This window comes from Papio anubis, chromosome 17, assembly GCF_008728515.1.
Source record: "Papio anubis isolate 15944 chromosome 17, Panubis1.0, whole genome shotgun sequence".
In the NCBI taxonomy this organism is placed as follows: Eukaryota; Metazoa; Chordata; class Mammalia; order Primates; family Cercopithecidae; genus Papio; species Papio anubis.
Genome location: NC_044992.1, coordinates 46250899 through 46277722, shown reverse-complemented (window position 1 = coordinate 46277722; position 26824 = coordinate 46250899). Strand labels below are relative to the sequence as shown.

The following is a 26824-nucleotide window of genomic DNA, read 5'->3' as shown; positions in this document are numbered from 1 at the left end:
CAAAAAAAAAAAAAAATTGGGCCGGGCTCGCTGGCTCACGCCTGTAATCCCAGCACTTTGGGAGGCCAAGGCGGGTGGATCACTTGAGATCAGGAGTTCGAGACCAGCCTGGCCAACATGGCGAAACCCTGTCTCCACTAAAAATACAAAAATTAGCTGGGCGTAGCGGCGCGTGCTTGTAATTCCAGCTACTGGGGAGGCTGAGGCAGGAGAATCGCTGGAACCCAGGAGGCGGAGGTTGCAGTGAGCCGAGATTGTGCGACTGCACTCCAGCCTGGGCAACGGAGTGAGACTCCGTCTCAAAAAAAAAAAAAAAAAAATGGCGGGACCACTCAGTTCTTTTCTTCTGATCTGGAACACCCAATGCAAAAATCCAAGGAGAGCATTCTGGAGTTTAAGAAGTCTACATCTGAATTGAGGCTCCAACTCATCATTGGTTCCCGCTGATCACCCTATCCGTTTCATCTCAACTTTCCTGGCTGAGAAAGTAGAAGAAAGAGAAAGGGAAGCAACATTTATGCTACTTCCTCACAACAACACAATTAGCGTTGCCCTCATTTTACAGCTGAGGTAACAGATTGAGAACGCAGGTATTTCTGATTGCAAAGCCCATGCTTTTGCGGTTATGCCAGGCTTTCTCCTCTCCAAGGGGCAGGTGGAAGCCCTGCTCAGGATTGGAGCTCTCCTGGAACGTTTCTAATGGGCTTTATCTTCACTCACTGCTCCTCCTTCCCGAAGGTGTTGTGATCAGAGGAATGACAGACCGGCCATTCATTTGTTATCAGAGGTGAGGAGGAGGAGTCCCATAGTCTCCTCTCCTGCAGAACACAGCAAGCTGGTGGCCTTATTTTAAGGTCACTTGACCTGGAGAGGGTCTTCTCCACCTCTCCTTTTTGTGGAGCAGGGGCGGAGTAGGGAGGGAATGGCTGACTCCTTCATTGAAACTTACAGCTTCTCCAAACACCCTAGCAATTCATTTAATTCCCTCATCCTCCCAATAATCCCAGGTGACACAGACTCCACAGTGCCAGCAACCACATTTTATAGGAGAGGAGAAAACTGGTGCTTAGAGAGGTGGTTTGTCCAGGGCTATACAACCAGAAACAGCCTGAGCCAAATTGGCACCTGGGTCTATTGCCCAGAATCTCCTATTCCTCCTCTCTCCACCTGTCATGGTGGGTGGAGTCCAGACCTTGGATGTTTGTCCCTAAATCAGGGGTAAAGGTGGAGCAATTCTAGGTCAAAGGTCATGAGATCTGATTTTACCAGCCTCTTCTTTCTCCGCTCCATATTGCTTCCTCTTTTCTCATCCAACAGCAGGGACTTCGCCCAGCCCCATTCATGGCCTTTTGGAAGAGCGGGTCAGGGGTAGGGGCGTGTATCCTAGTGACCGATTAGGGCAGAACTCCTGGACCCCTGGGATTTCTTTTGCTGTCGCTGTTGGACACCCTCCCCATCTCAGCCTCAGCCTCCCACCGGCAGCCCCAGAGCCATGTTGGAGGGGTAGAGGCTTTTCTGTTTGGTTTAAGGCAGCCTGGGCCCCGCACTGGGGAGAAAGGAGTTAAAGCCAGGTCCCAGGATCACCGGGACCGGGAAGTTCTGGTGGCCCAAACAGGAGTGGGTTGGAGGGACCCGCAGGAAGATAGGTTTGAGACAAAAGGGGGCGGTGCTAGCCATGCCAGTCCGCGCTTCATCCCCATCAGCGCTCGGCATCCACTGGTAGACCGCCCCCCGACCCCTTCCCCAAGTATCCACGCCTAGTTTCTCCCTTCCCGCCCCAGCGGGCCGCCTGCACCCCACGGCCAGTCAGAGGCCCACCTGCGGCCCTCTAGAGCCGAGAGGCGCTTGCCTCCCAGCTTGCCGCACGCCCATTGTGTGCGCCGAGCCGGAGGAGGGGCTGCGAGGGGCGGGGCCGGGGCGGGCGGAGGGAGGGAGCGAGGGAGGGGCGCGGGGAGATGCTGAGCCTGCTGGGGAGGCGGCGGCGGCAGTGGAGAGAGCGGGAGGAGCGAGGGAAGGCAGGAAGGAGGCAGCCGAAGGCCGAGCTGGGTGGCTGGACCGGGTGCTGGCTGTGCCGCGCTGCTTTCGGCTCCCACGGCCTCTCCCATGCGCTGAGGGCGCCCGGCTGGGCCGGGCCGGCGGCGGGAGGGGAGGCTCCTCTCCATGGTCCAGAAGACCGGCATGTCCCGGGGCCCTTACCCACCCTCCCAGGAGATCCCCATGGAGGTCTTCGACCCCAGCCCGCAGGTGAGGCGTGGTGGCCCGGCCCGAGAGGAGGGGGCCGCTCCCACGGACAGTGTTGAGGTCGGCTCGAAAGGCGCGGGAGAGGAAGGGGTTATATGCCGGGCGCGAAGGGGAGAGGGATGCCTGCGCGTCCCCGATCTTTGCAGGTTGTGATTGATGGGTTCTGGGCCTGGGGCTGGGTGGCGATGCTGCGGAGCGAGGAGGGGGCGGGTGGGCTGCTTGTCACCCTCGCCTCCTTGTCTCCCCCGCGTCAGGGTTCCTGCCGCTTGGGCACCAGCTTCAGTGGGCTGAGCGTAGGGGTGCTGGTGGTGGTGGGATCTGGGCCTTGAGAAGGGGAGGTTGAAGGAGGCTAGAAAGCGAGCCAGGCAAGGGGGGCGACGCAGAGCACGCTCGGGGGCGCCAGGCGGGTGTGGGTGGGGCGGGGGTGGCACGAGGAGGTGGCCGAGGCGATGGTCAGAGGGCGGTGCCAAATGCAAACAGGCCTTCAGAGCCGCAGACACTGGATCTTGAGGGTGGGGAAAGGGCCAACTCCGGGCGAGGTCCCCTCCCAGCCACCTGGGCTCCATCTCCATGTCGGACCTGCTCCCCTCCCCCCACACCCACGTTGACTTACCCCACCCCCACCCCCGCCCTGAAAACGCCTCCAAAGTTTGGAAAGTTGGATGGATGCCAACTCACTGCCCGGGAGGGGGAAGAGCTGTTTTACCTGGGGGAGGGGTCTACTTCTCCATCCCCACCCGCACACTTTTCTTACGCCCCTGGTAACCCCTAGGAAGTGGCATTCTTGGGCGCGGTGGGTTCCCATGGGGTGACCAGCAGGCTCTGGGATGGTCGCGCCAGGGGATTTCTTTGGGACTGTCCTTCTCCAAGGATAGCATTAACTCTTCTGTTACTGTGGCCACCAGCTGTAACCACCATGATAATGTGATTGATGGGTATGTAGAGGGGTCAAGTCAGACCTAAAAATACCTTCCTCCACCCCAGGCCCCTTTGAGCCTGGGAGGCAGCTGACTGGGGCCTTCCTTTCAGCTGTCCCCTGTCCCTCTGAGTGCCACTCCCTTTGCCCAGCCTGGCGGTGCAGGGGGACGGTGGTGTCTGGGATTCACTGGGGAATCCTCTTAGGTTTGTAGGGAGCGCCAGAACTAGAGTTGGGGTATATGTCTGGTTTGAGAGATGAGTGGGGAGAGGAGGATCTTGGAAAGGTCCCCAGGTGCCCTCTTCTCCCATTTTCCATCCTCTTTCTTGTACCCTGATCCCAGCAGCCAAAACCCCCAGTCTGGTCATGGCCTCTCCAGGTTCTTTGGCCAAAGAAGGTCTAGGACGGAGACCGAGAGCAGGGACTTGGAAGTCTGAGCCCTCACTCACTCTCCCCATTCTGGACTGGGCTGAGGCCAAGTGTGTGTGTGCCTGCGAGATGGGGAGGGCCAGAAGCAGCTCTTCTTACAGGAGGCCTGGAAATACCTGACGCCCTTAACCTGAACGTGTTGCTTCCTCAATGGTCAGGCTGAGCCAGGAGCTGGGTCTGTGAGACTGAGCCAGCCAGTCTACCTGCTAGGGATCTGTGGGGCTGTGTCCTAGGCTCATGTGGGGTGGGGCTGAGGGACATTTAGATTGATATAGCCTGATGGGTACCATGCACATGGGGCATTGGCAGTGGCAGCTGGGGGCCACAGGGTAGAAGCTTCATCCCTCTTGCCTCCTTGGGGAGGGTTGTAGCTACTGTGATTGTGAGAGAGGGAGCTGAGAAAAAGTCCTGTCTGGGCAAGGGATGAGAGTGGGAAGCAAAATCTGCCCCTATGGTGCCAGGGATCGGGCTGGATGTTTACTCTCCAAATACAGTTCCATGCCCCTACTCCCTCCCCAGAAATCTGGCTCTGAGTCTCCAAGAGAGCTGTCATCCCCTCCCTACTCTGTGAATAGCAAAGGAAGAGTTGGGCACAGGGGAGAAGCCAGGCTGGGCCCTGGGTTGGCAGTTCCTCCTCTCTGGGGGCCACCAACACAAACAGCCCTGCTCTGCTCCTGCGGAGGGGGAGTGGGGGGGACTTTCCCGCTCTCTCCCCCCGCCCCGCACACCCAGCCCTGCCGGCTGCCTCTCCCTTCCTCGGAGGCCTCTGCAGCCTGCCCAGCATCTTAATTAGCTCTGCTGCCTAATGAGCCTCCAGCTTCTCCGTGCCTCCCCCATTCCCAGCCTCTCTAGCTTGGTTTGGGGGTTTCCATGTGGGCCTCCCAGGGCTCTCTTGCATTGGTCCCCACTCCTGGCTGTGCTCTGGGTCCTCTCTATGAGGATGGGAGACCCTCCCTCCCCTTGGGCCGCATCACCTCAGGAGGAAGGTGCAGGGGCTTGGGGGTAGGGCTCTTCGGATCTGGGAATGCTGTTCCCGAGCTTGGCTGTAGCTCTGGGGCTGGCAAGATGAGGGTTAGGAAAGGGCCCTTCTGATTCTACTCTTGTTCCTTTCCTGACCTCTCCAGGGCAAATACAGCAAGAGGAAAGGGCGATTCAAACGGTCGGATGGGAGCACGTCCTCAGATACCACATCCAACAGCTTTGTCCGCCAGGTAATGGGGAGGCTGGGCAGAGAGGAGGGAGGTGGCCGGTTGGTAGAGACCAGCATTGGTGAGCCAGGTCTGCGGTATTCTCCAGGCACCCTTCCCTGTGCCATTTGTCACCTTCCTGGAGCCACCCCATCACCCTGACACCCCATGACCTCTCCTGGATGTGCTGTCAGCTGCACCCACTCGCTCAGCCCCCGCCCCTGCCCGGCCCCTCCCCCAACACCAGGCACCCTCCCCTGCTGCCTGCTGGCCTGCGTCATCTCATTCAGGGACAGCCTGGCCTGCCTCCCTCTAGCTTGCTTCGGGCTGTCACCCACTCCCCCTGCCGGCTGTCTGCTTCCATGTCCTCCCCCAGAATCTGTGACAGGGTGGGGTGGAGGCAGGTCCTAGGAAAAGCAGAGCGAGGATGTTTGGGTCCCTGTAGTCCTGGTGAGGTCCTGGTCAGGGAAACACGCTCCTCACCTCAAGACTTGACTATCTAAGAAGCACAGAGAAAGGGTGATGGTGACGGGGATGGGGGTGGTTGAGGCATGAGGCTGTTAATTTTATAATAGAGAAGACGGTAGCCCAGCACCACTGCCTGAAAGGGTGTAACTGAGGGTAGCTTTCTGGGGTCTCCTGTGCTCGGTCAGTAAGTGGCTGCTCTCATCTCTCTGTCAATCCTGAGCCATCTTAGGCTCAGGGGGAGGCACGGAGAGAGGCATGTGGTTGCTATGACTACTTAGCATCTCACCAAAGCCTGGTACCCAAAAAAGGCGAGAGGGGCTTGGAATTAGACAAGGAAAAGGCGTGCATTGAAGAGGAAATGGGCAGGGCATTCGAGGGCAGAAGACAGCACAGAGGAGGGGTCCTCTGGAGATGAGCCCCTCCCTTCCACCTTGGGCCAGGAGCGAGAGTGATGCCAGGCAGATCCACCACTAATTAGAGTGAGGCCCTTCTTTCTGATTCTTCTGTCTCTACAGCACTTGGCACATGTGAGCCTCAGTCTGACTTGGGAGCTTCGGGAAGGGGAGGCTTCATTCTAGTCTTTTCTAAGTATAGGAACAGACAGGAAGTCCTTTCTTCAATCACTCCCTCATCCCTCCTGTTGCAGGACTTGGCCAGGGCTAGGAAGAATGACGCTGTGCTTTTATTGCCCCTCTTGGCAGAAAAGGACCTTGGCTCCTTCAGTGTTTGCCAACCCAGGGAGTCAGACCCCAGCCTCCAATTCTTCCTCCTTTTAGCTCCCCAGCTCTGATCCCCGGTAGGTGGTGGGGAGTGGTGGGGGAGCAGTCCTTGCCACATCTCTGAGCTAAATATACCCTAGCAGTTTGCACATGTAGCAACTCTGCTTGTAACCTGAGCCCCCGAGGGAACGGGCAGTTTGGGCCACCCCCTAGGCCAGCAGGGCCAGGCACTGAGGGCGCCGGGATGGAGGCGCCCAGCCGGACCCTGGTGGTGGTGAGCTGGGGATGGAGTGGGGTGGCGGCGGGTAAAACAGCCTCTCAGGAAAGCTGGCGGAGGGCGGCCTTTCCTCCAGCCTGTCTCCATGCCTCCTCACTGTTTCCTGTCTTCTGCCATTTCTGATGTGTACGTGTGTATGCGCATGCGTGTGTCTGCATATGTGTATGTGTGCATGTGCCTACGTGTGCATCCGCGTGCACTGTGTGTCTGCATATGTGTGTGTGTGTCTGCCCGCACATGTGTGTCTGCATATGTGTGTGTCTGCGTGTGTGCATGTAACTGTGTGTGTGTTGGGGTCGGTGAGTGTGCGCGTGCATGGGCCTGCGTCTGTGTTGGAGTTGGTGAGTGTGTGTGTGTGAATGCGCGTGCCCGCATGTGTGTTGGGGTCGATGAGTGCCTCTCTGCTAGTCTGTCTCCCTGTTTCCCTGGCTCTTTGACTCTGTATGCTCCCATCAGGGTGGAGAGTGGGAGCTACGCTGGTTTTCTCTCCCTCCTTCATGCCTCTCGCCCCACCTCAACCCTTCCCCTGTGGGTCTCCCATTTTCATGATTTGGCTGGGAAAGAGATGGGGAGCTGCACCAGCTAATGACCTGGGGCCCCTGGGGAGAGGTGGGACTTTGTCTTCTGTCTTTCCCAGGTCCCCTCCATGCCAAACTCATGGACATTCCTGGCCAAGTGACCCTTTTATACCCTCAGGAAAGAACCCCTATATCTCTGCAGTCCTCCTCTTTTGCCACATAACCTCCTATGCCTTGTCCAACACCACTCCCACATAGTCACACGAATCCACACTTCCTTACTCCTGCCCTCGTATGTCCCCCACCCTCAGGGTCATAGATATCTGGGAGCCCCCCGCCAATACACTCGCATGTGGCTCTACACATGTGGCCATATGTAGCCAACTATAGAGCACGCCCTCCTCCACACACTTGTACTTGCACATCCACGCACACACGTGAATAAGCACATGCATTCCCACTACCAGGTCTGTATGGGCGACATGTGTCTTACACATATGTGTGCATCCCTAAAGGAGTCCCTTGTGCTCTGGGTTGGTCACTGTGGTCAAAGCCAGCTGCCTGGCACCCAGCAGCCCTCATCTCAGGGAAAGCCCTGTCCCATATCCTGCTCTTAACTTGCCTCTTCAGTCTGCACCAGCCTGGAAATCTTGGGTTCTCTTGTGTCCTAGGAGAGCCTGAGGATTGGGGCTCTAAGTAGTGAAGTTTGATTCTGGCAGTACCAGCTAAAGGAGCAGGGGAGGTAGGAGTCTATCTCCCTCTACCCTTGAACAGAAGTTGGCAAAATCTGTGGTGGCCCCATCCTGTGGAGCAGGCCATCCGCGGCTGATAGTGCAGAAAGCTCAGGCCGAAGCTGGTGGCTGCAGTCCCTGGAATGGATGCCACTGGACCTCGGCTGAGTCTATCTCAGCGGGTGCTGGGGGCAGGGGAGGGAAGGAGCAGTGGGAGTAGAGACTCGTCCCTGGCATTCCTCCCTTGCCTTGTGCCCCTATCAGGTTCCCACCCCTCCCTGGGCCCCAAGCAGCTGTCCTTGGGCCTGCCTTCATCTCCTGCTTGCTGCTGTCACCCTCACTAGGGCCACACTTTCCCCAGGGGCCTGAGAAATCTCAGCTCCTGGTCCCTTCCACCTAATACCACCTTCTCTTAGCCCTTGTGGCGTCATGCTGGGCTGGCTGGGGCTTGAGGCATCCATGATGGGTGGCACCTCCATGCCTTCCCAGGCCCAGGAGCTGGGAGAGGCAGCAATGGCCCTGATCTGGCTCTCTGTATTTTCAGGGCTCAGCGGAGTCCTACACCAGCCGTCCATCGGACTCTGATGTATCTCTGGAGGAGGACCGGGAAGCCTTAAGGAAGGAAGCAGAGCGCCAGGCATTAGCGCAGCTCGAGAAGGCCAAGGTGAGAAAGATGTGGGAAGGGGCGTGCTGGCATGATTTCCCTGGACCGTAGAGAGAGCCCGGGCAGACCTAGGGCCAAGTCTTGACTCAGCCACTTCCTAGTACCCCTGAACCTTGCGCCTCTGTCTTCACCTGCACAACGTGGGCTATAATACCTGCCTGGTTATACAGTATAATAAGTATAAGTGCCTGTTATTATACTGTTTCCACACACAATAAGCGCTTGAGAAGTGCTAAAAATTTTTTTCTTTTTTTTTTTTTTTTGAGATGCAGTCTTGCTCTGTCACCCAGGCTGGCATGCAGTGGCGTGATCTCAGCTCACTGCGACCTCCACCTCCCAAGTTCAAGTGATTCTCCTGCCTCAGCCTCCCGAATAACTGGGATTACAGGCGTGCACCACCACGCCCGGCTAATTTTTGTATTTTTAGTAGAAACGCGGTTTTACCATGTTGGCCAGGCTAGTCTCAAACTCCTGACCTCAAGTGATCTGCCCACCTCAGCCTCCCAAAGTGCTGGGATTACAGGCGTGAGCCACTGTGCCGGGACAGTGCTAAAATCTCCACGTCTTCCTGGAATCAAACTTCCTCTGGGCTGGAATCCTGGTCCTGACTCTTTTTTTTTTTTTTTCTTTTTTTTTGAGACGGAGTTTCGCTTTTGTTGCCTGGGCTAGAGTGCAATGGCGCGATCTCGACACACTGCAACCTTCCCTTCCCGGGTTCAAGCGATTCTCCTGCCTCAGCCTCCTGAGTAGCTGGGATTACAGGCATGCTCCACCATGCCCGGCTAATTTTGTATTTTTGGTAGAGATGGGGTTTCTCCATGTTGGTCAGGCTGGTCTTGAACTCCTGATCTCAGGTGATCAGCCAGCCTCAGTTTTCCAAAGTGCTGCGATTACAGGCTCTAGTCCTGACTCTTAATAGCTGTGTGATCTTAGGAAATTCACATTAAAAGGAAGATAATAATACCACTTAACTTCAGAGGATTTTTTATTTTTGTGATGAATATAAATGAGAGAATATGTGTGAAGCATGTAACATGGTACCTGGGACACTAAATGGTCATTACTGTCATTATTGTTTTTTTTTTAAATTTAATTTTAGGCCAGGTTCAGTGGCTCACGCCTGTAATCCCAGCACTTTGGGAGGCCGGGTTGGGCGGATCACTTGAGGTCAGGAGTTCGAGACCAGCTTGGGCAACATGGTGAAACCCCGTCTCTACTAAAAATACAAAACTTAGCTGGGTGTGGTGGCGTACGCTCTAATCCCAGTTACTGAGGAGGCTGAGGCATCAGAATCGCTTGAACTCAGGAGGCGGAGACTGGAGTGAGCCGAGATTGCGCCACTGCACTCCAGCCTGGGCAACAGAGCGAGACCCTGTCTCAAAAAACATAATAATAAATTTAAATATTTATTATTTTTTATGAGACAGGGTCTCGCTCTGTCACTCAGGCTGAGTGTAGTGGTGTGATCACGGATCACTGGAGGCTTGACCTCCCAGGCTCAAGTGATCCTCCCATCTCAGCCTCCCGAGTAGCTGGAACTATAGAGGCGTACCACCACACCTGGCTGATTTTTTATTTTTCGTAGAGATGGGATCTTGCTATGTTGCCCAGGCTAGTCTTGAACTCCTGGGTGCAAGTGATCCTCCTGCCTCGGCCTCCCAAAGTGCTAGGATTACAGGCATGAGCCACTGTGCCCAGCCCTTTTTATTTATTTATTTATTTGTGAGATAGAGTCTCACACTGCCGCCCAGGCTGGGGTGCAGCGGTGCGATCTCAGCTCACTGCAGCCTCCGTCTCCCAGGTTCAATTGATTCTCCTTGCCTCAGCTTCCCAAATAGTTGGGATTATAGGTGCCCGCCACCATGCCCGGCTAATTTTTTTTGTATTTTTAGTAGAGACGGGGTTTCACCATGTTGGCCAGGCTGGTCTCAAACTCCTGACCTTGTGATCCGCCCGCCTTGGCCTCCCAAAGTGCTAGGATTACAGGCGTGAGCCACCGTTCCCAGCTGCCCCTTTTATTTTTTAAAAACAGACAGGGTTGGCTGGGTGCGGTGGTTCACACCTGTAATCCTAGCACTTTGGGAGGCTGAGGTAGGCGATCACCTGAGGTCGGGCATTTGAGACCAGCCTGACCAACATGGAGAAACCCCGTCTCTACTAAAAATACAAAAATTAGCCGGGCATGGTGGTACATGCCTGTAATCCCAGCTACTTGGGAGGCTGAGGCAGGAGAATGGCTTGAACCAAGGAGGCAGAGTTTGTGGTGAGCCGAGATTGCGCCATTGCACTCCACCCTGGGCAACAAGAGCAAAACTCCGTTTCAAAACAAACAAACAAAAAACAGACAGGATGTCACTATATTGCTCAGGCTGGTCTTAGACTCCTGGCCTCAAGCCAGTATTGGGATTACAGGTGTGAGCCACTGTGCCTGGCTGCTATTATTATTATTATTATTATTATTATTATTTATTACATGCATGTGCCACCACGGCATGCTAATTTTGTATTTTTAGTAGAGACGGAGTTTCACCATGTTAGTCATGGCTAGTCTCGAACTTTTGACCTCAAGTGATCCATCCGCCTTGCCCTCCCAAAGTGCTGGGATTACAGGAGTGAGCCACCGCGCCCGGCCTGCTATTATTATTGTTTTTTCTGGGTATCATTGTGGGCCTCCCCAACCCCAACCCTTTTCATTCCTCAGTGCCCCGCCTCTACCCTGAGAGGGCTGAATTCCACATTTTGCTTTCTTGTTTTTTATTGTAAAAGTTAATATAAATGGAGAAAACCACACAAGCCAATTCAGTATACCTTTTTTTTTTTTTTTGACGGAGTCTCACTCTGTCATCCAGTCTGAAGTGTAGTGGCATGATCTTGGCTCACTGCAACCTCTGCTGCCTGAGTTCAAGTAATTCTCCTGCCTCAGCCTCTCGAGTAGCTGGGATTACAGTCATCTGCCACTGCACCCAGCTAATTTTTGTATTTTTAGTAGCAACGGGGTTTCACCATGTTGGCCAGCCTGCTCTTGAACTCCTGACCTCATGATCCACCTGCCTCTGCCTCTCAGAATGCTAGGATTACAGGCGTGAGCCACTGTGCCCAGCCTTTTTTTTTTTTTTTTTTGAGACAGAGTCTTGCTCTGTTGCCCAGGCTGGAGTGCAGTGGTGCCATCTCGGCTCACTGCAACTTCTGCCTCCTGAGTTCAAATGATTCTCATGCCTCAGCCTCCTGAGTAACTGGGATTACAGGTGTGTGCCACCATGCCCAGCTAATTTTTTTGTATTTTTAGTAGAGACAGAGTTTCACCATGTGACTAGGCTGGTCTCAAACTCCTGGTCTCGAGTGATCCACCTGCTTTGGCCTCCCAAAGTGTCAGTATACATTTTGTTTTTGTTTTGAAATGGAGTCTTGCCCTGTCGTCCAGGCTGGAGTGCAGAGACACGACCTCGGCTCACTGCAACCTCTGCCTTCCAGGTTCAAGCAATTCTCCTGCCTCAGCCTCCTAAGTGGCTGGGATTATAGGCACCCACCACCACGCCTGGCTAATTTTGTATTTTTAGTAGAGATGGGGTTTCACCATGTTGTTCAGGCTGGTCTCGGACTCCTAACATCAGATGATCCACCTACCTTGGCCTCCCAATGTGCTGTGAGAATACAGGTGTGAGCCACCACACCCTGCCCGTGTCCATACACATTTCAATGAACAATTGCAATGCAAACATCCAAGTAACCACCACCCCTGTCAGGAAGTTGTACGTTACATTGTGGTTTACCCTCTAGTTGCCATTTTCCCCGTGTGCCTCCTCTAGACCAAGCCAGTGGCATTTGCCGTGCGGACAAATGTGGGCTACAATCCGTCTCCAGGGGATGAGGTGCCTGTGCAGGGAGTGGCCATTACCTTTGAGCCCAAAGACTTCCTGCACATCAAGGAGGTGGGTATCTGGAGGGAGAACAAGGGAGTGGGTGCCAGGAGACAGGCAGCCAGAGTGCTAGTGGACAAAAGACTTCTGAGCCAAGCAGAGCCGGGCTGAATCTGCTGTGTGACCTTAGACAAATCTCTCCACCTCTCTGAGCCTCTTAATTTTCTACTGGAAAAATGGGGTGGTAATGTTTAGGTCAGAAGATTGTTGGGAGGGTTTGTCAGGGGGCCCGAACCGGCTTGGCGGTGTGCCAGGGACATGCAGGTACCTGCATTTACTCGAGTGGCCTTTCTAGAGTAGGGTGGGCACATGGGGAGAAGAAGGACTCTCAGAATGGCACTGGGCCGGTGGCAGGGTGGTCCATGGCCAGAAAGCATGCTGGTCCTGGAGTTGTCCTGAGAATTGGCAGCTCCACTCAGAGGCTGGAGCCGGGGCTGGGGATCTTTGAGGGTGCCACCCCTGGGCAGGGAGGCGAGTCTGGGCATTTCCCCTGGAGAGTGACTGTTAGCTTGCCCCTGCAGTTTCCCTCTTGGACTTTCCATCCACCTGCCATGTTCTTTGCAGAAATACAATAATGACTGGTGGATCGGGCGGCTGGTGAAGGAGGGCTGTGAGGTTGGCTTCATTCCCAGCCCCGTCAAACTGGACAGCCTTCGCCTGCTGCAGGAACAGAAGCTGCGCCAGAACCGCCTCAGCTCCAGGTGTCTGGGTGGGGCAGGGGAAGGGGTTGGAGAGGCCATACAGCCTGGACTAGGCCTCAGTGGTTGCCCCTGGCCCTGAGGGCACAGAGCTGCCTGTAGCATCACCAGTGGGGCCGGAGCACCTCCAGGGGTGCCCCATGTGAGAGGATGAGATCCCCCCATGCCCACCTCTTTGCTCACAACCTCGGTTTGCCTTTGCCCACACAGCAAATCAGGCGATAACTCCAGTTCCAGTCTGGGAGATGTGGTGACTGGCACCCGCCGCCCCACACCCCCTGCCAGTGGTAAGAACCATCGCCATGCAGGGGGTTGGGGAGGAGCTCCTGGGTGGGGTGGTCTCCCAACTCCCTGACTCCTCCTTTCCCTGCAGTAGGAAACACCCCAATCCTGAGTCCCCCAAGCACATGCAATGGTTCCCCCTCCATGAAGAGTAGGATACCCCTCAAGCTGGGCCTGTCATGTCTCTCCTCTCCCCTTTCTTTGGTAGCTCCATCTCTCTGCCTGATTCCCCTGCCCCGTCCCCATTCATTTCTCCCAGCCCTGTTCCATTCACCTCTTCTTCTTTCTTTTTTCCCCATCCCCATCCCTGCGTTCTGTACTTGTGTCTCCACGTTCATCTCACTCCTTCTCCCCACCTCGCCTCCCTCCTCCCTCTCTCCTGACTCTCCGGTCCAGGTAATGAAATGACTAACTTAGCCTTTGAACTAGACCCCCTAGAGTTAGAGGAGGAAGAGGCCGAGCTTGGTGAGCAGAGTGGCTCTGCCAAGACTAGTGTTAGCAGTGTCACCACCCCGCCACCCCATGGCAAACGCATCCCCTTCTTTAAGAAGGTAATTCTCGCTGTGTTCTTGCAAAAGGTGGGGGAGTCAGGGCCAGCACTTTGGTGGAGGAAAGGGGGCTGTAATGGATTCAGATGTGGTCTGTTCTGTGGGCATCAGGGCTTCCTGCTGAGGTGGAGGGAAGGGTAGCATGGGTACATCCCTCTCCACACACAACTCCGCCCTGGCCCCATCTCCAGGAAGGAGATCTTGCCCCTGGAAGGTTGCCTCCACACCTGGGGCAGCAGGGTTTGGTGGTCATGAACCCTGACCTCTCCCCTCACTCCCAGGGGCCTGCTCCGGTGTTGGCATCTATCCTGGCATGTGAAGCAGGGCATGGGATGGCATTCTTTGCCCTTTTTTGATTGGGTGGGCACGTAGTGGATGGGGGGGACTGCTGACTGCAAAGCAAGACAGTTAAGGGAACCCTTAAAATGGGCAGGTTGGCATGCACTGGGGGCAGGAGGTGGGCACCAAGGTAGGGGCTGTCAACCTCACCAGCTCTTTTCCAAGACTCAGAAGAGGGTAGGATATGTCTGAATATTCCCACATCCACTGGACTGTCAGTCCTGATCCAGGGCCACCTCTGGCTCCCCCTTGGCGTGGGGTCCCGTTCCCCATCTCTGGCTCTGTCTGTCACTAACACGCATGCCCTGTTATCTCTCCTCGTCTGCCCGGCTCTCCCTCCCTCTCTTGTCCTGGCTCTTGCCTTGCCCTCTGCCCCTGCCTGGGTCCCCTTCCCTCTCTCCTCCCCCTTCCCTCTCTTGGCAATCTCTGGACCCAGCCAAACAGAAGCAGAAGTCGGTGAGTATCACAGCTTTCTGTGTCCTCCTCCCCACTCCCTGGGATGAGCTAGGGGGACCTTCTAACACCCATTCCCACATCTTCCCCCATTTCCCCCACCTTTCCTGGTTCTCCCTGGCCATCCCTCCCCATCCCCACCCTGATCCCCACATCTGGGCTCTGGGACAGGGTGGGGGAAGGTTGCATGGGGGAGCCTGGCGTGTGGGGGAGAGGATCTAATATCATCTCCACTCTGGGGTTTCCCCTCCCTGCTTGCCCCCCAGACAGAGCATGTGCCCCCCTATGACGTGGTGCCTTCCATGAGGCCCATCATCCTGGTGGGACCGTCGCTCAAGGGCTACGAGGTAGGACTCCCTAGAGGGGAGTGGACGCAGAGGGGCCTTAGAAAGATCTTCAGACCCCAGAGAGATCCCCTAGAAGGGCCTAGATCCCAAGGCATCCTCCCCGGAGGGCTACAGACCTTCAGAGAGAACCCCCAGGGGGCCTAACACACAGGAAGACCCACACAGAGGAACCCCGTCCCCCAAAGAAACCCCCAGAAAAGTCCTCCCAGAGATGCCACTTGCAGAGACCTTTGGAACCAGAGACCCCAGTGGAGACCCCTCAGACCCAGACCCCCGCCCACCATAAAGTCCTGTTCGGAAGAAAGTGGAACGTGAGGGTACAAATACCCAGCTGCTCAGAGTCTGAGTGGCTTTAAATGCCTACCTTCTCCTCCTTCCCTCCCCACAAACCCCCACCCCCAGGTTACAGACATGATGCAGAAAGCTTTATTTGACTTCTTGAAGCATCGGTTTGATGGCAGGTAAGACCCTGGGAGCTGCTCCTCGCACCTGCCATTGCTCTCTGCTGCTGGGGATGGGCCGGATGCCTCGAATCACAGTCCTGGGACTGAGGAACAGAAGGCGGCCCTGGAACTGGGGAGTGGGCAGGGCATTCCAGCCCACTCTGATCTCTGACTCCCCTCTTGCCCCATTCCCCAGGATCTCCATCACTCGTGTGACGGCAGACATTTCTCTGGCTAAGCGCTCAGTTCTCAACAACCCCAGCAAACACATCATCATTGAGCGCTCCAACACACGCTCCAGCTTGGGTGAGCCCACCCCTGCTGTCTTCACTCACCCTTTCTGGGCTGGACATGGGAGGGGTGGGAGTTAGTGGGCAGGGCCATCTCCAGAATCGTTCCCTCCACCTACTACCTCCTGGGAGGCCACCTGACATTCCCCCATCCACATGACTCCGTGCCCCCAGCTGAGGTGCAGAGTGAAATCGAGCGAATCTTCGAGCTGGCCCGGACCCTTCAGTTGGTTGCTCTGGATGCTGACACCATCAATCACCCAGCCCAGCTGTCCAAGACTTCGCTGGCCCCCATCATTGTTTACATCAAGATCACCTCTCCCAAGGTGGGTGCAGGAGCCTGACCCTGGCCGGGACAGCATGGTTTAAAAGGAGTGCTCTGGAGTTGGGCTGCTTGGGTTTAAATCCCAGCTCCATGGCTTACTGATTGTGTGACTTAATCTACCCGAGTCTTAGTTTCTTTCTCTGTAAAGCTCCATGGTATTGTCAAGTGTTTCAACATCATATAAATGTATAGCACTTAGCAAATGGTCTGATACAACACGTTAGCTATTATTTACTATTATTAGGGTCATGCAGACCAGTCCCCTGTCTCCACCCTGATTGACCTCCCACCCTTGGACTGAAAGAATTCTGTGCTTTTTGTTCCAATGCCACCCAGCTACTTGGCAGTTGGGAGGTCTTTCCTTTCTTCTTCTTCCTTTTTTTTTTTAAAGTCAGGGTCTTGCTCTGTCACCCAGGCTGGAATGCAGTGGTGCAATCATGGTTCACTGCAGCCTCTACCTCCTGGGCTAAAGCGATCCTCCCACCTCGGCCTCCCAAGTAGCTGGGACTAGTGGGTAGGTGTCCACTACCATGCCTAGCTAATATTTGTATTTTTTAGAGACAGGATCTAGCTGTGTTGCCCAGTTGCTTTACTCTCTCGATATCAACCCTTTTTGCTGCAGTGTCCTCATTTGGACTTTGATAGAAGGGGAATCTGCAAGAAGGCCGTGTTACTTTTTCCTTGTATTGCAGCACCATTGACTTTCCCTTCTAGATGCCAGTGGGGATCTGAGAAACATGGAGGAAGAGTTGAGGTGAAGGATTTGAAGTTAGAAGACAGCATGGGCTTGAAATTCTAGCTCTGATTGATTTACATATTGATTTATTATCACTGTTGGTTTTTCTTATTGAACTTGGAAACTTGGGGGAATTATTTAGCCTCTGATTCTCTATTTCTTCACCTATAAAGTGGGGTTATAATCCCTCTCATGTTATTGTTGAGAGGAATGGTGTAAGCAGCTCAGTATACTCTCTGATTTATTTATTTGGTTTTTTTTTTGAGACCGAGTCTCGCTTGTCGCCCAGACTGGAGTGCAGTGGCACGATCTCGGCTCACTGCAAGCTCCACCTCCCGGGTTCACTGAGCCATTCTCCTGCCTCAGCCTCCTGAGTAGGTGGGACTACAGGCGCCCGCCACCACACCCGGCTAACTTTTTGTATTTTTATAGAGACGGGGTTTCACCGTGTTAACCAGGATGGTCTCAATCTCCTGACCTTGTGATCCGCCCGCCTCAGCCTCCCAAAGTGCTGAGATTACAGGCGTGAGCCACTGTGCCCGGCCTATTTTATTTATTTATTTATTTATTTTGAGATGGAGTCTCGCTCTGTCGCCCAGGCTGGAGTGCAGTGGCACAATCTCAGCTCACTGCAAGCTCCGCTTCCTAGATTCAGGCCATTCTCCTGCCTCAGCCTCCCAAGTAGCTAGGACTACAGGCACCCGCCACCATGCCTGGCTAATTTTTTGTATTTTTAGTAGAGACAGGGTTTCACCGTGTTAGCCAGGATGGTCTCGATCTCCTGACCTCGTGATTTGCCCACCTCGGCCTCCCAAAGTGCTGGGATTACAGGCATGCGCCACCGCGACTGGCCTACTCTCTGATTTATGAGGGCAGCCAGTAGTGGTAACCATTATCATCCCATGAGCTGAGCTCCCTGGACCAGTTACTTAACTTTTTTTTTTTTTTTTTTTTTTTTGAGACGGAGTCTTGCTCTGTCGCCCAGGCTGGAGTGCAGTGGCCGGATCTCAGCTCACTGCAAGCTCCGCCTCCCGGGTTCACGCCATTCTCCTGCCTCAGCCTCCCGTGTAGCTGGGACTACAGGCGCCAGCCACCACGCCCAGCTAGTTTTTTGTATTTTTTAGTAGAGACGGGGTTTCACCGTGTTAGCCAGGATGGTCTGGATCTCCTGACCTCGCGATCCGCCCATCTCGGCCTCCCAAAGTGCTGGGATTACAGGCTTGAGCCACCGCACCCGGCCTTTAACTTTTTTTTTTTCCTTTTTTTGAGACAGAGTCTTGCTCTGTCACCCAGGCTGGAGTGCAGTGGTGTGATCTCACTCACTACAGCCTCTGCCTCCCAGGTTCAAGCAATTCTTGGGCCTCAGTCTCCTGAGTAGCTAGGGTTAGGATTACGGGCGCACACCACCACATCTGGCTTTTTTTTTTTTTTTTTTTGAGACAGAGTCTCACTCTGTGACTCAGGCTGGAGTGCAGTGGTGCAATCTTGCTCACTGCAACCTCCACCTCAAGTAATTCGCCTGCCTCAGCCTCCTGAGTAGCTGGGACTACAGGCGCACGCCACCACACCCGGCTAATTTTTGTATTTTTAGTAGAGATGGAGTTTCACCATGTTGGTCAGGTTGGTCTTGAACTCCTGACCTCGTGATCCGCTGTCCTCGGCCTCCCAAAGTGCTAGGATTACAGGTGTGAGCCACCAGTCCCGGCCACACTTGGCTAATTTTTGTATTTTTAGTAGAGACAGGTTTTCACCATGTTGGCCAGGCTGGTCTCAAACTCCTGACCTCAAGTGATTCTCCTGCCTCAGCCTCTCTAAGTGCTGGGATTACAGGTATAAGCCACTGCACCCAGCCAACTTAACCTTTCTGAGTCCTGTGTTTCTAATGAGATAAACGGGATGATGGGATTTAAGTACTTCCTGAGGGGAGTTGAAAGGACCAAATGAGATAATGGATGCAAAAACACTGAACTAGAAAGTAACCAATGCTTCCATTTACTTCATTGAGGTTAAGAGGAGGGACTCTGGAACCAGGCAGCCTGAACTTCTACTCTAGGGCTGTCACTGGCTCTGTGTTCCTTTGGCAAGTGGCCAAACATCTCTATGCCTTGGTTTCCTCATCTGCAGCATAGGCATACTGGGTTTGTGAAGATTAAATAAATGGGTTAATCAGCCGGGCGCGGTGGCTCAAGCCTGTAATCCCAGCACTTTGGGAGGCTGAGACGGGTGGATCACGAGGTCAGGAGATCGAGACCATCCTGGCTAACACGGTGAAACCCTGTCTCTACTAAAAAATACAAAAAATTAGCCGGGCGAGGTGGCGGGCGCCTGTAGTCCCAGCTACTCGGGAGGCTGAGGCAGGAGAATGGCCTAAACCCGGGAGGCGGAGTTTGCAGTGAGCTGAGATCCGGCCACTGCACTCCAGCCTGGGAGACAGAGGGAGACTCCGTCTCCAAAAAAAAAAAAAAAAAAAAAAAAAAAAAGGGTTAATCATGAAAAATACTTGGTATTGGGCCAGGCACGATGGCTCACGCCTGTAATCTCAGCACCTTGGGAGACCGAAGCCGGTGGATTGCCTGAGCTAAAGAGTTCAAGACCAGCCTGGGCAACATGGTGAAACCCTGCCTCTATTAAAACTCAAAAAATTAGCTGGGCATGGTGGTGGGCACCTGTAATTCCAGCTACTCAGGAGGCTGAGGCACAAGAATTGCTTGAACCCAGGAGGCAGAGGTTGCAGTGAGCTGAGATCGCACCCGTACAGTCCAGCCTGGGTGACAGAGCAAGACTCTGTCTCATAAATAAATAAATAAATAAATATTATTGGTATCCCAGAACTATATCTGTTCCATTTTGTAAAAAGATTTTTATTTTCAAATAATTTCAGATTTACAGAAGTGTGGCAAGAATAGTATCAAAAAAAATCTTATGTTTTGAATATTCTTCACCAAGATTCACTAATTTTTTAACAGTTTTATTGAAGTAGAATTCCCATACCATGAAATTCAGCCATTTAAAGTCTATAAGCCAGGATTGGTGGCTCACACCTGTAATCCCAGCACTTTAGGAGGCTGAGGCAGGTGGATCACTTGAGCTCGGGAGTTGGAGACCAGCCTGGGCAACATGGCAAGACCCTGTCTCTATTAAAAAATAAAAAATAAATTAAGTGTACAGTCTAATTTTTTTCAGATTCACTAATTTTGAAAAATTTACTTTCATCTTTCTCTTTTTTTGGAACAAAGTCTTGCTCTGCCACCCAGACTGGAGAGCAGTGGTGTGATCTTGGCTTACTACAATCTCTGCCTCCCGGTTCAAGTGATTCTCCTGCCTCAGCCTCTCAAGTAGCTGGGATTACAGGCACCCACCACCACGCCTGGCTAATTTTTGTATTTTCAATTGAGACAGAGTTTCACCATGTTGGCCAGGCTGGTCTCGAACTCCTGACATCAAGTGATCCACCCGCCTCGGCCTCCCAAAGTGCTGGGATTACAGGCGTGAGCCTGGCCTATATTGTGTTTCTTGAGAACAACATCAGTATCTTACACAACCATGATGCAATTGTAAAATTCAAGAATTGTTTCTAAAATATAGTCCGTATTAGTTTTTTTTTTTTTTTTTTTTTTTTGAGATAGGGTCTCACTCTGGCTGCCCAGGCCGGAGTGCAGTGATGCGATCTTGGCTCACTGCAACCTCTGCCTCCCTAGTTCAAGCAATTCTGCTTCAGCCTCCTGAGTAGCTGGAATTACAGGCACCTGCCACCATACCCAACTAATTTTTGTATTTTTAGTAGAGACGGGGTTTTGCCATGTTGGCCTGGCTGGTCTCGAACTCCTGACCTCAGGTGATCCATCCGCTTCTGCCTCCCAAAGTGCTGGGATTACAGGCGTGAGCCACTATGCCCGGCATAGAATGCCCTTCATGGCAACATTTCCCCCAATCCAGGAACCAACCCAGGATCACGTGTTGCCTGTTTTTTTTAGACAGAGTCTTGCTCTGTCGCCCAGGCTGGAGTGCAGTGGCACGATCTCGGCTCATCTCAACCTCTGCCTCCTGAGTTCAAGTGATTTTCATGCCTCAGCCTCCAGAGTAGCTGGGACTACAGGCATATGCCACCACGCCAAGCTAATTTTTGTATTATTGTTTTTTAATAAAGACAGAGTTTCACCATGTTGGCCAGGCTGATCTTGAACTCCTGGCCTCAGGTGATCCACCCGCCTCAGCCTCCCAAAGTGCTGGGATTACAGGTGTAAGCCACCGTGCCCGGCCTCGTTTTCTTTCTTTTTCTTTTTTTGAGATGGAGTCTCACTCTATCGCCCAGGCTGGAGTACAGTGGTGTGATCTAGGCTCACTGCAAGCTCTGCCTCCCAGGTTCATGCCATTCTCCTGCCTCAGCCTCCTGAGTAGCTGGAACTACAGGCGCCCGCCACCACGCCCAGCTAATGTTTTGTATTTTTAGTAGAGATGGGGTTTCACCATGTTAGCCAGTATGGTCTCGATCTCCTGACCTCGTGATCCGCCCACCTCCGCCACCCAAAGTGCTGGTATTACAGGTGTGAGCCACCGTGCCCGGCCGGCCTAGTTTTCTTTAATCTGGAAGGGTTCTTCAGCCTTTCTTGAATTTTCCAGAGACTGACATTTAGGCAGAGTACAGGACAGCTATTTTGTAGATTGTCTGTCCCTCAGTGTGGGTTTGTGTGATTGTTCCTCATGATTAGTTTCAGGTTTTACATTATTATAATTATGGTTGTTGTTGTTGAGATGAGAATGATAATAGTAGCTGTCTAACAGGAATGTTATCAGGACTAAATTGATCATGTGAAAAGCACAGAACAATGCTGGTATGTAGCAAGTGCCTCATAAAGGAAGACTATTGTTGGTGTTGTTAATATAGAGGGTGTGACTGGGCTCAGTGGCTCATGCCTATAATCCCAGCCCTTTGAGAGGCTGAGGCAAGTGGATCACTTGAGGCCAGGAGTTTGAGACCAGCCTGGGCAACATATACAAAAAAATTTTAAAAAATTAGCGGGATATGGTGGCACGTGCCTGTAGCCCTAGTTCCTCAGGAGGCTAGGCTGGGGGCTTGCTTGAGTCCAGGGTATAGTGAACTATGATCACACCACTGCACTTCAGCCTGGGCGACAGAGCAAGAACCAGTCTCTAAAACAAAAATAAAAAAAGGAGGGTGGGCAGGCCTACAAACAAGGTTAGAGAAGTTGGGAAGAAGAATCACTACCCTTCATATAGCCTCTAAGGAAGCCTGGCATGAGACCAGGAGAGAGCCTGAGCCCTAGACATAGGGCTGCTGAGGTCATTTCTGCAGAGGTGCCCAGGGCTGAGAGTTATGGAGCATTCAAGGGCCCTGACACTGGCTCTCCATGCTGATCCAACCAGGACCCGCCTCTCTGACTGGGTGCATTGCCTGAGTCCCTCTAGCTCCTCTTCCTTTTCTCTCTCCCCAAACCAGGTACTTCAGAGGCTCATCAAGTCCCGAGGAAAGTCTCAGTCCAAACACCTCAACGTCCAAATAGCGGCCTCGGAAAAGCTGGCACAGTGCCCGCCTGTGAGTGCCTAGATCCCGGGGAAGGGAATGGAGGGACGACATTTGGGTTGCCCTGGTTTCCTCTGGCCTACATGAGAGACAGAGTGACCAGGAACACCTGGGTCAGGCCTGTAGGTGCAAACTGGTCTTCCGAGAAGAGTGCAGGTCCGTCAGTCAAAGACTGGGTTCAAGCCCCAGAAGCACCCTTCACCGTGGAGAGTCAAGCCCTGTCTCCCAGCCTTGGTTGCCTTATCTCTATAATGAAGGAGTTGGACTGAGTGCCAAAACTTCTTGCAGTTCTGCCAATCTGTAGATCTGAGAGCCCTCCTTCCCTTCTTCCACATCCAGAGGCCTCTTTTTAACCTTGTCCTTCAATCCCTTGACTCTACCCACTGCACCCAGGCCACACCCTCAACCCCCTTGGCCACGCCCCACTCATCCCAGCCCTGCCCCCTAACCCCACCTTCACAGGAAATGTTTGACATCATCCTGGACGAGAACCAATTGGAGGATGCCTGCGAGCACCTGGCAGAGTACTTGGAAGCCTATTGGAAGGCCACACATCCGCCCAGCAGCACGCCACCCAATCCGCTGCTGAACCGCACCATGGCTACCGCAGCCCTGGCTGCCAGCCCTGCCCCTGTCTCCAACCTCCAGGTACAGGTGCTCACCTCGCTCAGGAGAAACCTCAGCTTCTGGGGCGGGCTGGAGTCCTCGCAGCGGGACAGTGCGGTGCCCCAGGAGCAGGAACATGCCATGTAGTGGGCACCCTGCCCGTCTTCCCTCCCGCTCTGGGGTCGGAACTGGAGTGCAGGGAACATGGAGGAGGAAGGGAAGAGCTTTATTTTGTAAAAAAAACGTGATGAGCGGCAGTTTCTGGTGTCTGTGGTTTTTGATGGGTCTGGGGCTTCTGATGCTGTCTTCCTGGGCCTGGTGCCATAGGACCGCATCTGCTGCCCGCTGGATATGAGGCCTGATGGGAGCACTTTTAAGACAAGGGACTAGGAAGGACATGCGAGGAAGACTGATAAACTAATTCGCTGGACTCCACACCCTTTTTAGACCCAACAGAGCGGAGGCCCTCAGAGCCAGGGAAACTATGTTAAACCTGGACTCTCCCTCCCTGGAGCCCTGACTCCACACGGCCCCTCAAGAAGGACCCAGAATGTGGCATCTTCTATGACTTGATGCTGAATTTTCCACCATTCTCCCAGTTAAAGTCCAGGAAAGGCCCTCCCATGGGAGACCCATCCTGCCTTGCCCTCCTCCCATGGGAGCCACAGCCCACCTCTTGATTCCACACCATTAAGTATAAGGTTCTAAGAGCCAGAAGAAACCCATGAAATCATTCTAGACTAGCTTTCAAATTTGTTTTCAGCAACAGAGCCCATTTGTTCAATGAATCTTATGTGGAAGCTGAGGATGTAGATAATACATCCTTGCTTTGCCCTGAGGGAGCCAGGGGAATGGCCTCCCCTCCATCTCCATGGGGACCCCTGAAGCACTTCTGTGCCCTCCCCACCCAACCCCACCCCAGATCTCTAGGTAACAGTTTGGAAACTGCTGCTCAGGTCTAACTCCCGTCACATTACAACCAAGACATGAAGCCACAGAGAGGGGAGCTGTTTGCTCAGGGTCACACAGCTTGACATGGCAGGGGAGGGACTGGAACCTCTCTTGTGCCCCACCTCCATGTGACATGTGGTGATGAGGACACTGGGTCACCTCTTCATCTTCAGTAGGAGGGGGAGACCCAGCAGCCTTCCCCAGCTTGCTGCTTTGAGTCCTTGTTGGGGGCAGGGGAGGAATCCCATCAGTCTTGGAGACAGTGTCATCTGACTAGGGAATGGTGGGAGAAGCATGGGGTTCTGGAAGCCTAAGGTTGGGGTCTGGTGTGGGTCGAAGAAGCCAGGGTCAGCAGGTTTTAGCTGAAATCCCGTTAATATATTTGGAAAACCAAAGGCAATGACTAACCCAATCAACCACTAATGAGTGGCAATACTGAGCTGTTAATGATGATTAACCCCAAGATAGCATTAATGACCTGCACCGGGGAAGCGGTGACTCATGGCTCACGGCTGACGGCCATGAAGGTCGGGTGCCCCCTGTCTGGAGAGAGGAGCAAATGCCCTGAGGTCTGTCCTCTGGCTGGGCTCCAGAGCCATTTGTCCCCGGGGCCCCTCCCCTAGAGCCAGCACCCTCTTCATCCAGGCCGGACCTCTTAATGCTGTCACTAACTTGCCTTGCTTTGTTGTGTTTTTCTCACCCCTGCCTGATCTGCATGGTGTGTGCTGTCCGTCTGCTAACCAGGGACCCTACCTTGCTTCCGGGGACCAGCCGCTGGAACGGGCCACCGGGGAGCACGCCAGCGTGCACGAGTACCCAGGGGAGCTGGGCCAGCCCCCAGGCCTTTACCCCAGCAGCCACCCACCAGGCCGGGCAGGCACGCTACGGGCACTGTCCCGCCAAGACACTTTTGATGCCGACACCCCCGGCAGCCGAAACTCTGCCTACACGGAGCTGGGAGACTCATGTGTGGACATGGAGACTGACCCCTCAGAGGGGCCAGGGCTTGGAGACCCTGCAGGGGGCGGCACCCCCCCAGCCCGACAGGGATCCTGGGAGGACGAGGAAGAAGACTATGAGGAAGAGCTGACCGACAACCGGAACCGGGGCCGGAATAAGGCCCGCTACTGCGCTGAGGGTGGGGGTCCAGTTTTGGGGCGCAACAAGAACGAGCTGGAGGGCTGGGGACGAGGCGTCTACATCCGCTGAGAGGCAGGGGCCACACGGCGGGAGGAAGGGCGCTGAGCCCAGGGGAGGGGAGGGGAGGGAGCGAGGGGCTCACACCCAACATGTATTCGCCTCCAGGGGGCGCTGTCTCCCGCCTTTCAGATGCCTTTGCTCAAAGCTTGGGGTTTATTCGGCGTTATCATCCCAGCTCCCGGGAAGCCCTTAAGCCCCAGCTGTCGGTTTTTACCTGCCTGTTGCGGATGGATGGGGGATACCCACTTTTCTGAAGTGTCCCCTTTCTCCCATCTTAAGGGGCTCTCCTCCCTCGCCCTCCTAGAGAAAAGGTGCACTTCCTTCACTCTTTCTACTCGGGGCCCTAAGTGACGGTCCTAAGTGGGATGGCTCTCCTTCTCCCAAGCTGCAGTACTGGGGAAGGGCTGGGCGCTTTTCCTGGAAAGGGAGGCCACAGATTCTTTCCCATGGGGGCTCTCTTCCCCAGACCCCAGATCCGGGGTCCCTCACCCTGCCTGCCCCTTCCTCCCAGCTTCCTGGCAGCATCGTCTGGTCGGTGAAAGCTACAGCATGGACACCCCATGGGGAGCTTGTCTCGGGGAGGGTTCTGGGTGGAAGCCGGCAGGCATACAAAACCCTCTACCCTCCGTGGCCATGGCAACGTCCAGGGCCCAGAACCCTGAAGAGTGAGCAGCTGAGGCGCTGCTCCCCACCCCCCACCTCCATACCTCAGCCTTTGCCTACCCCAGGAATGAGCTTGGCCTCCAACATCCCTTGCCTGCTGCCATTAGAAGAGGGGGCCCCTCTGCATCTGAGCCCCCCATCCCTGTGCCACCTGGGTGTGGAGCCCATGGAACACTGGTCCGCCTCATTTTAAACCAAAAAACTGCTCCTTCACCCTCACCCTGAGGCCCCAGGGGAGAGGACCCATGGGTTGGTGCCCAGGGGTTGCCTTGGGACCTCGGATCTCCTCTGGGGGGCTTGGCTGCTGCTGTTGCTGCTCTGTACTTGCCTCTCGTGATTCTGTTTGTTACCCATGTTCACTTCCCCCAGGAGACCCCCTCTCCCCTGGGGCATCCCTCTGCCTTGGAATCCCTGTAGCCCAGCAGCCCTGCCCCTCCCCAGCATCCCAGCTGGGCCAGAGAGAGCCGACTGTGCCAACAAGGACTGGGCCCTGCCCGGCTACCCGCCTCAGGGATGGGCACCTCATGCCTGTCTCGCCACCTCCTGTGCCAATGTCCTACCCTCCACCTGGGGGTGGGGTGCAGCTTCCACTTACTGATTAGAAGACACCACTGCCCACCCTTTCCCCCTCCCTGTCTGGTGTCCTGTGCCCCCATCTGTCTGTCTATATTTGTCTGTACTCCCCTAGGAGAAGTATTTTGCCATATATAAAACCACTGTCCTGTCCTTTGTGGCTGCCTCCCAAGCCTGCTTCTTTGTCCTCGCCACATAGTCATCAGCCTAGGCACCTGGGAGCTGCTGATATGCAGGGGGAATTGAAGGGGTGGGTGCAGGAAGAAGCTGTGCGCTGAGTCGTTGACTCAAAAGGGAAGATGATCCTTCGATTTTGGCCCTCTGATGTATTATGCCCAAGCCAGGAGCTGCTTGGGCAGTCCTGGCTCCGCACTGGCCCTGAGCCCCTTCACTTACCTCTCTCTCCACAAGTACAGCCAGAGGCAATGGGAAGCTGGTGTTGCTTGGTGGGTGAGATCCAGACCCATTGGTGCAATGTCTTAAATACACATGATTGTTTTTCTGCTCTTGTGGCCTGGCTGTGTCCCAACACCTCAGGAGAGGGAGGAGCTGAGCTTCTGGCTCCACTAATGCCCCCCTTGTTCCTGCTAACCAGCTTTGGGGGCAGGGAGGCAGACCACTTGTGGGGGCAGGTCAGAGATAATCAGGGATTCTGTCAGTCCTCGACTGAAAGTCAGCAGATGAGTGTACCCATTCCTGCCATCCCTAGCTGGCAGGATGTGGACTTCTGACAGTTACTGCAACCACCTGTGTCCTGCCTC

At 54.2% G+C, this 26824-nt stretch overlaps 1 protein-coding gene across 5 annotated transcripts; it reads left to right on the top strand.

Moving 5' to 3' along the window:
- The first annotated feature begins 1952 nt into the window (after positions 1-1952).
- On the top strand, positions 1953-26565 carry CACNB1 (calcium voltage-gated channel auxiliary subunit beta 1). Of its 5 annotated transcripts, none has more exons than XM_031657056.1 (14): positions 1953-2244; positions 4711-4797; positions 8031-8150; positions 11957-12079; positions 12632-12768; positions 12976-13052; positions 14371-14390; positions 14654-14734; positions 15137-15195; positions 15374-15483; positions 15642-15793; positions 21987-22082; positions 22533-22718; positions 24372-26565. In XM_031657056.1, exons 1-14 carry the CDS (start codon positions 2161-2163, stop codon positions 24834-24836), a joined length of 1797 nt encoding a protein of 598 aa, XP_031512916.1. In that variant the 5' UTR covers positions 1953-2160; the 3' UTR covers positions 24837-26565. The 5 variants fall into 5 exon arrangements, with proteins under 5 accessions (XP_031512916.1, XP_031512915.1, XP_031512918.1 ...); XM_031657055.1 differs by lacking the exon at positions 14371-14390 and adding an exon at positions 13444-13598 and having other exon boundaries at positions 24372-26221; XM_031657058.1 differs by lacking the exon at positions 14654-14734 and having other exon boundaries at positions 24372-26221.
- The last annotated feature ends 259 nt before the right edge of the window (positions 26566-26824 follow it).

Coding starts and splice junctions, on each gene's coding strand:
- CACNB1 (XM_031657055.1), top strand. CDS start 2,161: ATGGTCCAGAAGACCGGCATGTCCCGGGGCCCTTACCCACCCTCCCAG. Junction 12,769..12,975: donor CAGAACCGCCTCAGCTCCAG/GTGTCTGGGTGG, acceptor TTGCCCACACAG/CAAATCAGGCGATAACTCCA. Junction 13,599..14,653: donor GCATCCCCTTCTTTAAGAAG/GTAATTCTCGCT, acceptor CTTGCCCCCCAG/ACAGAGCATGTGCCCCCCTA.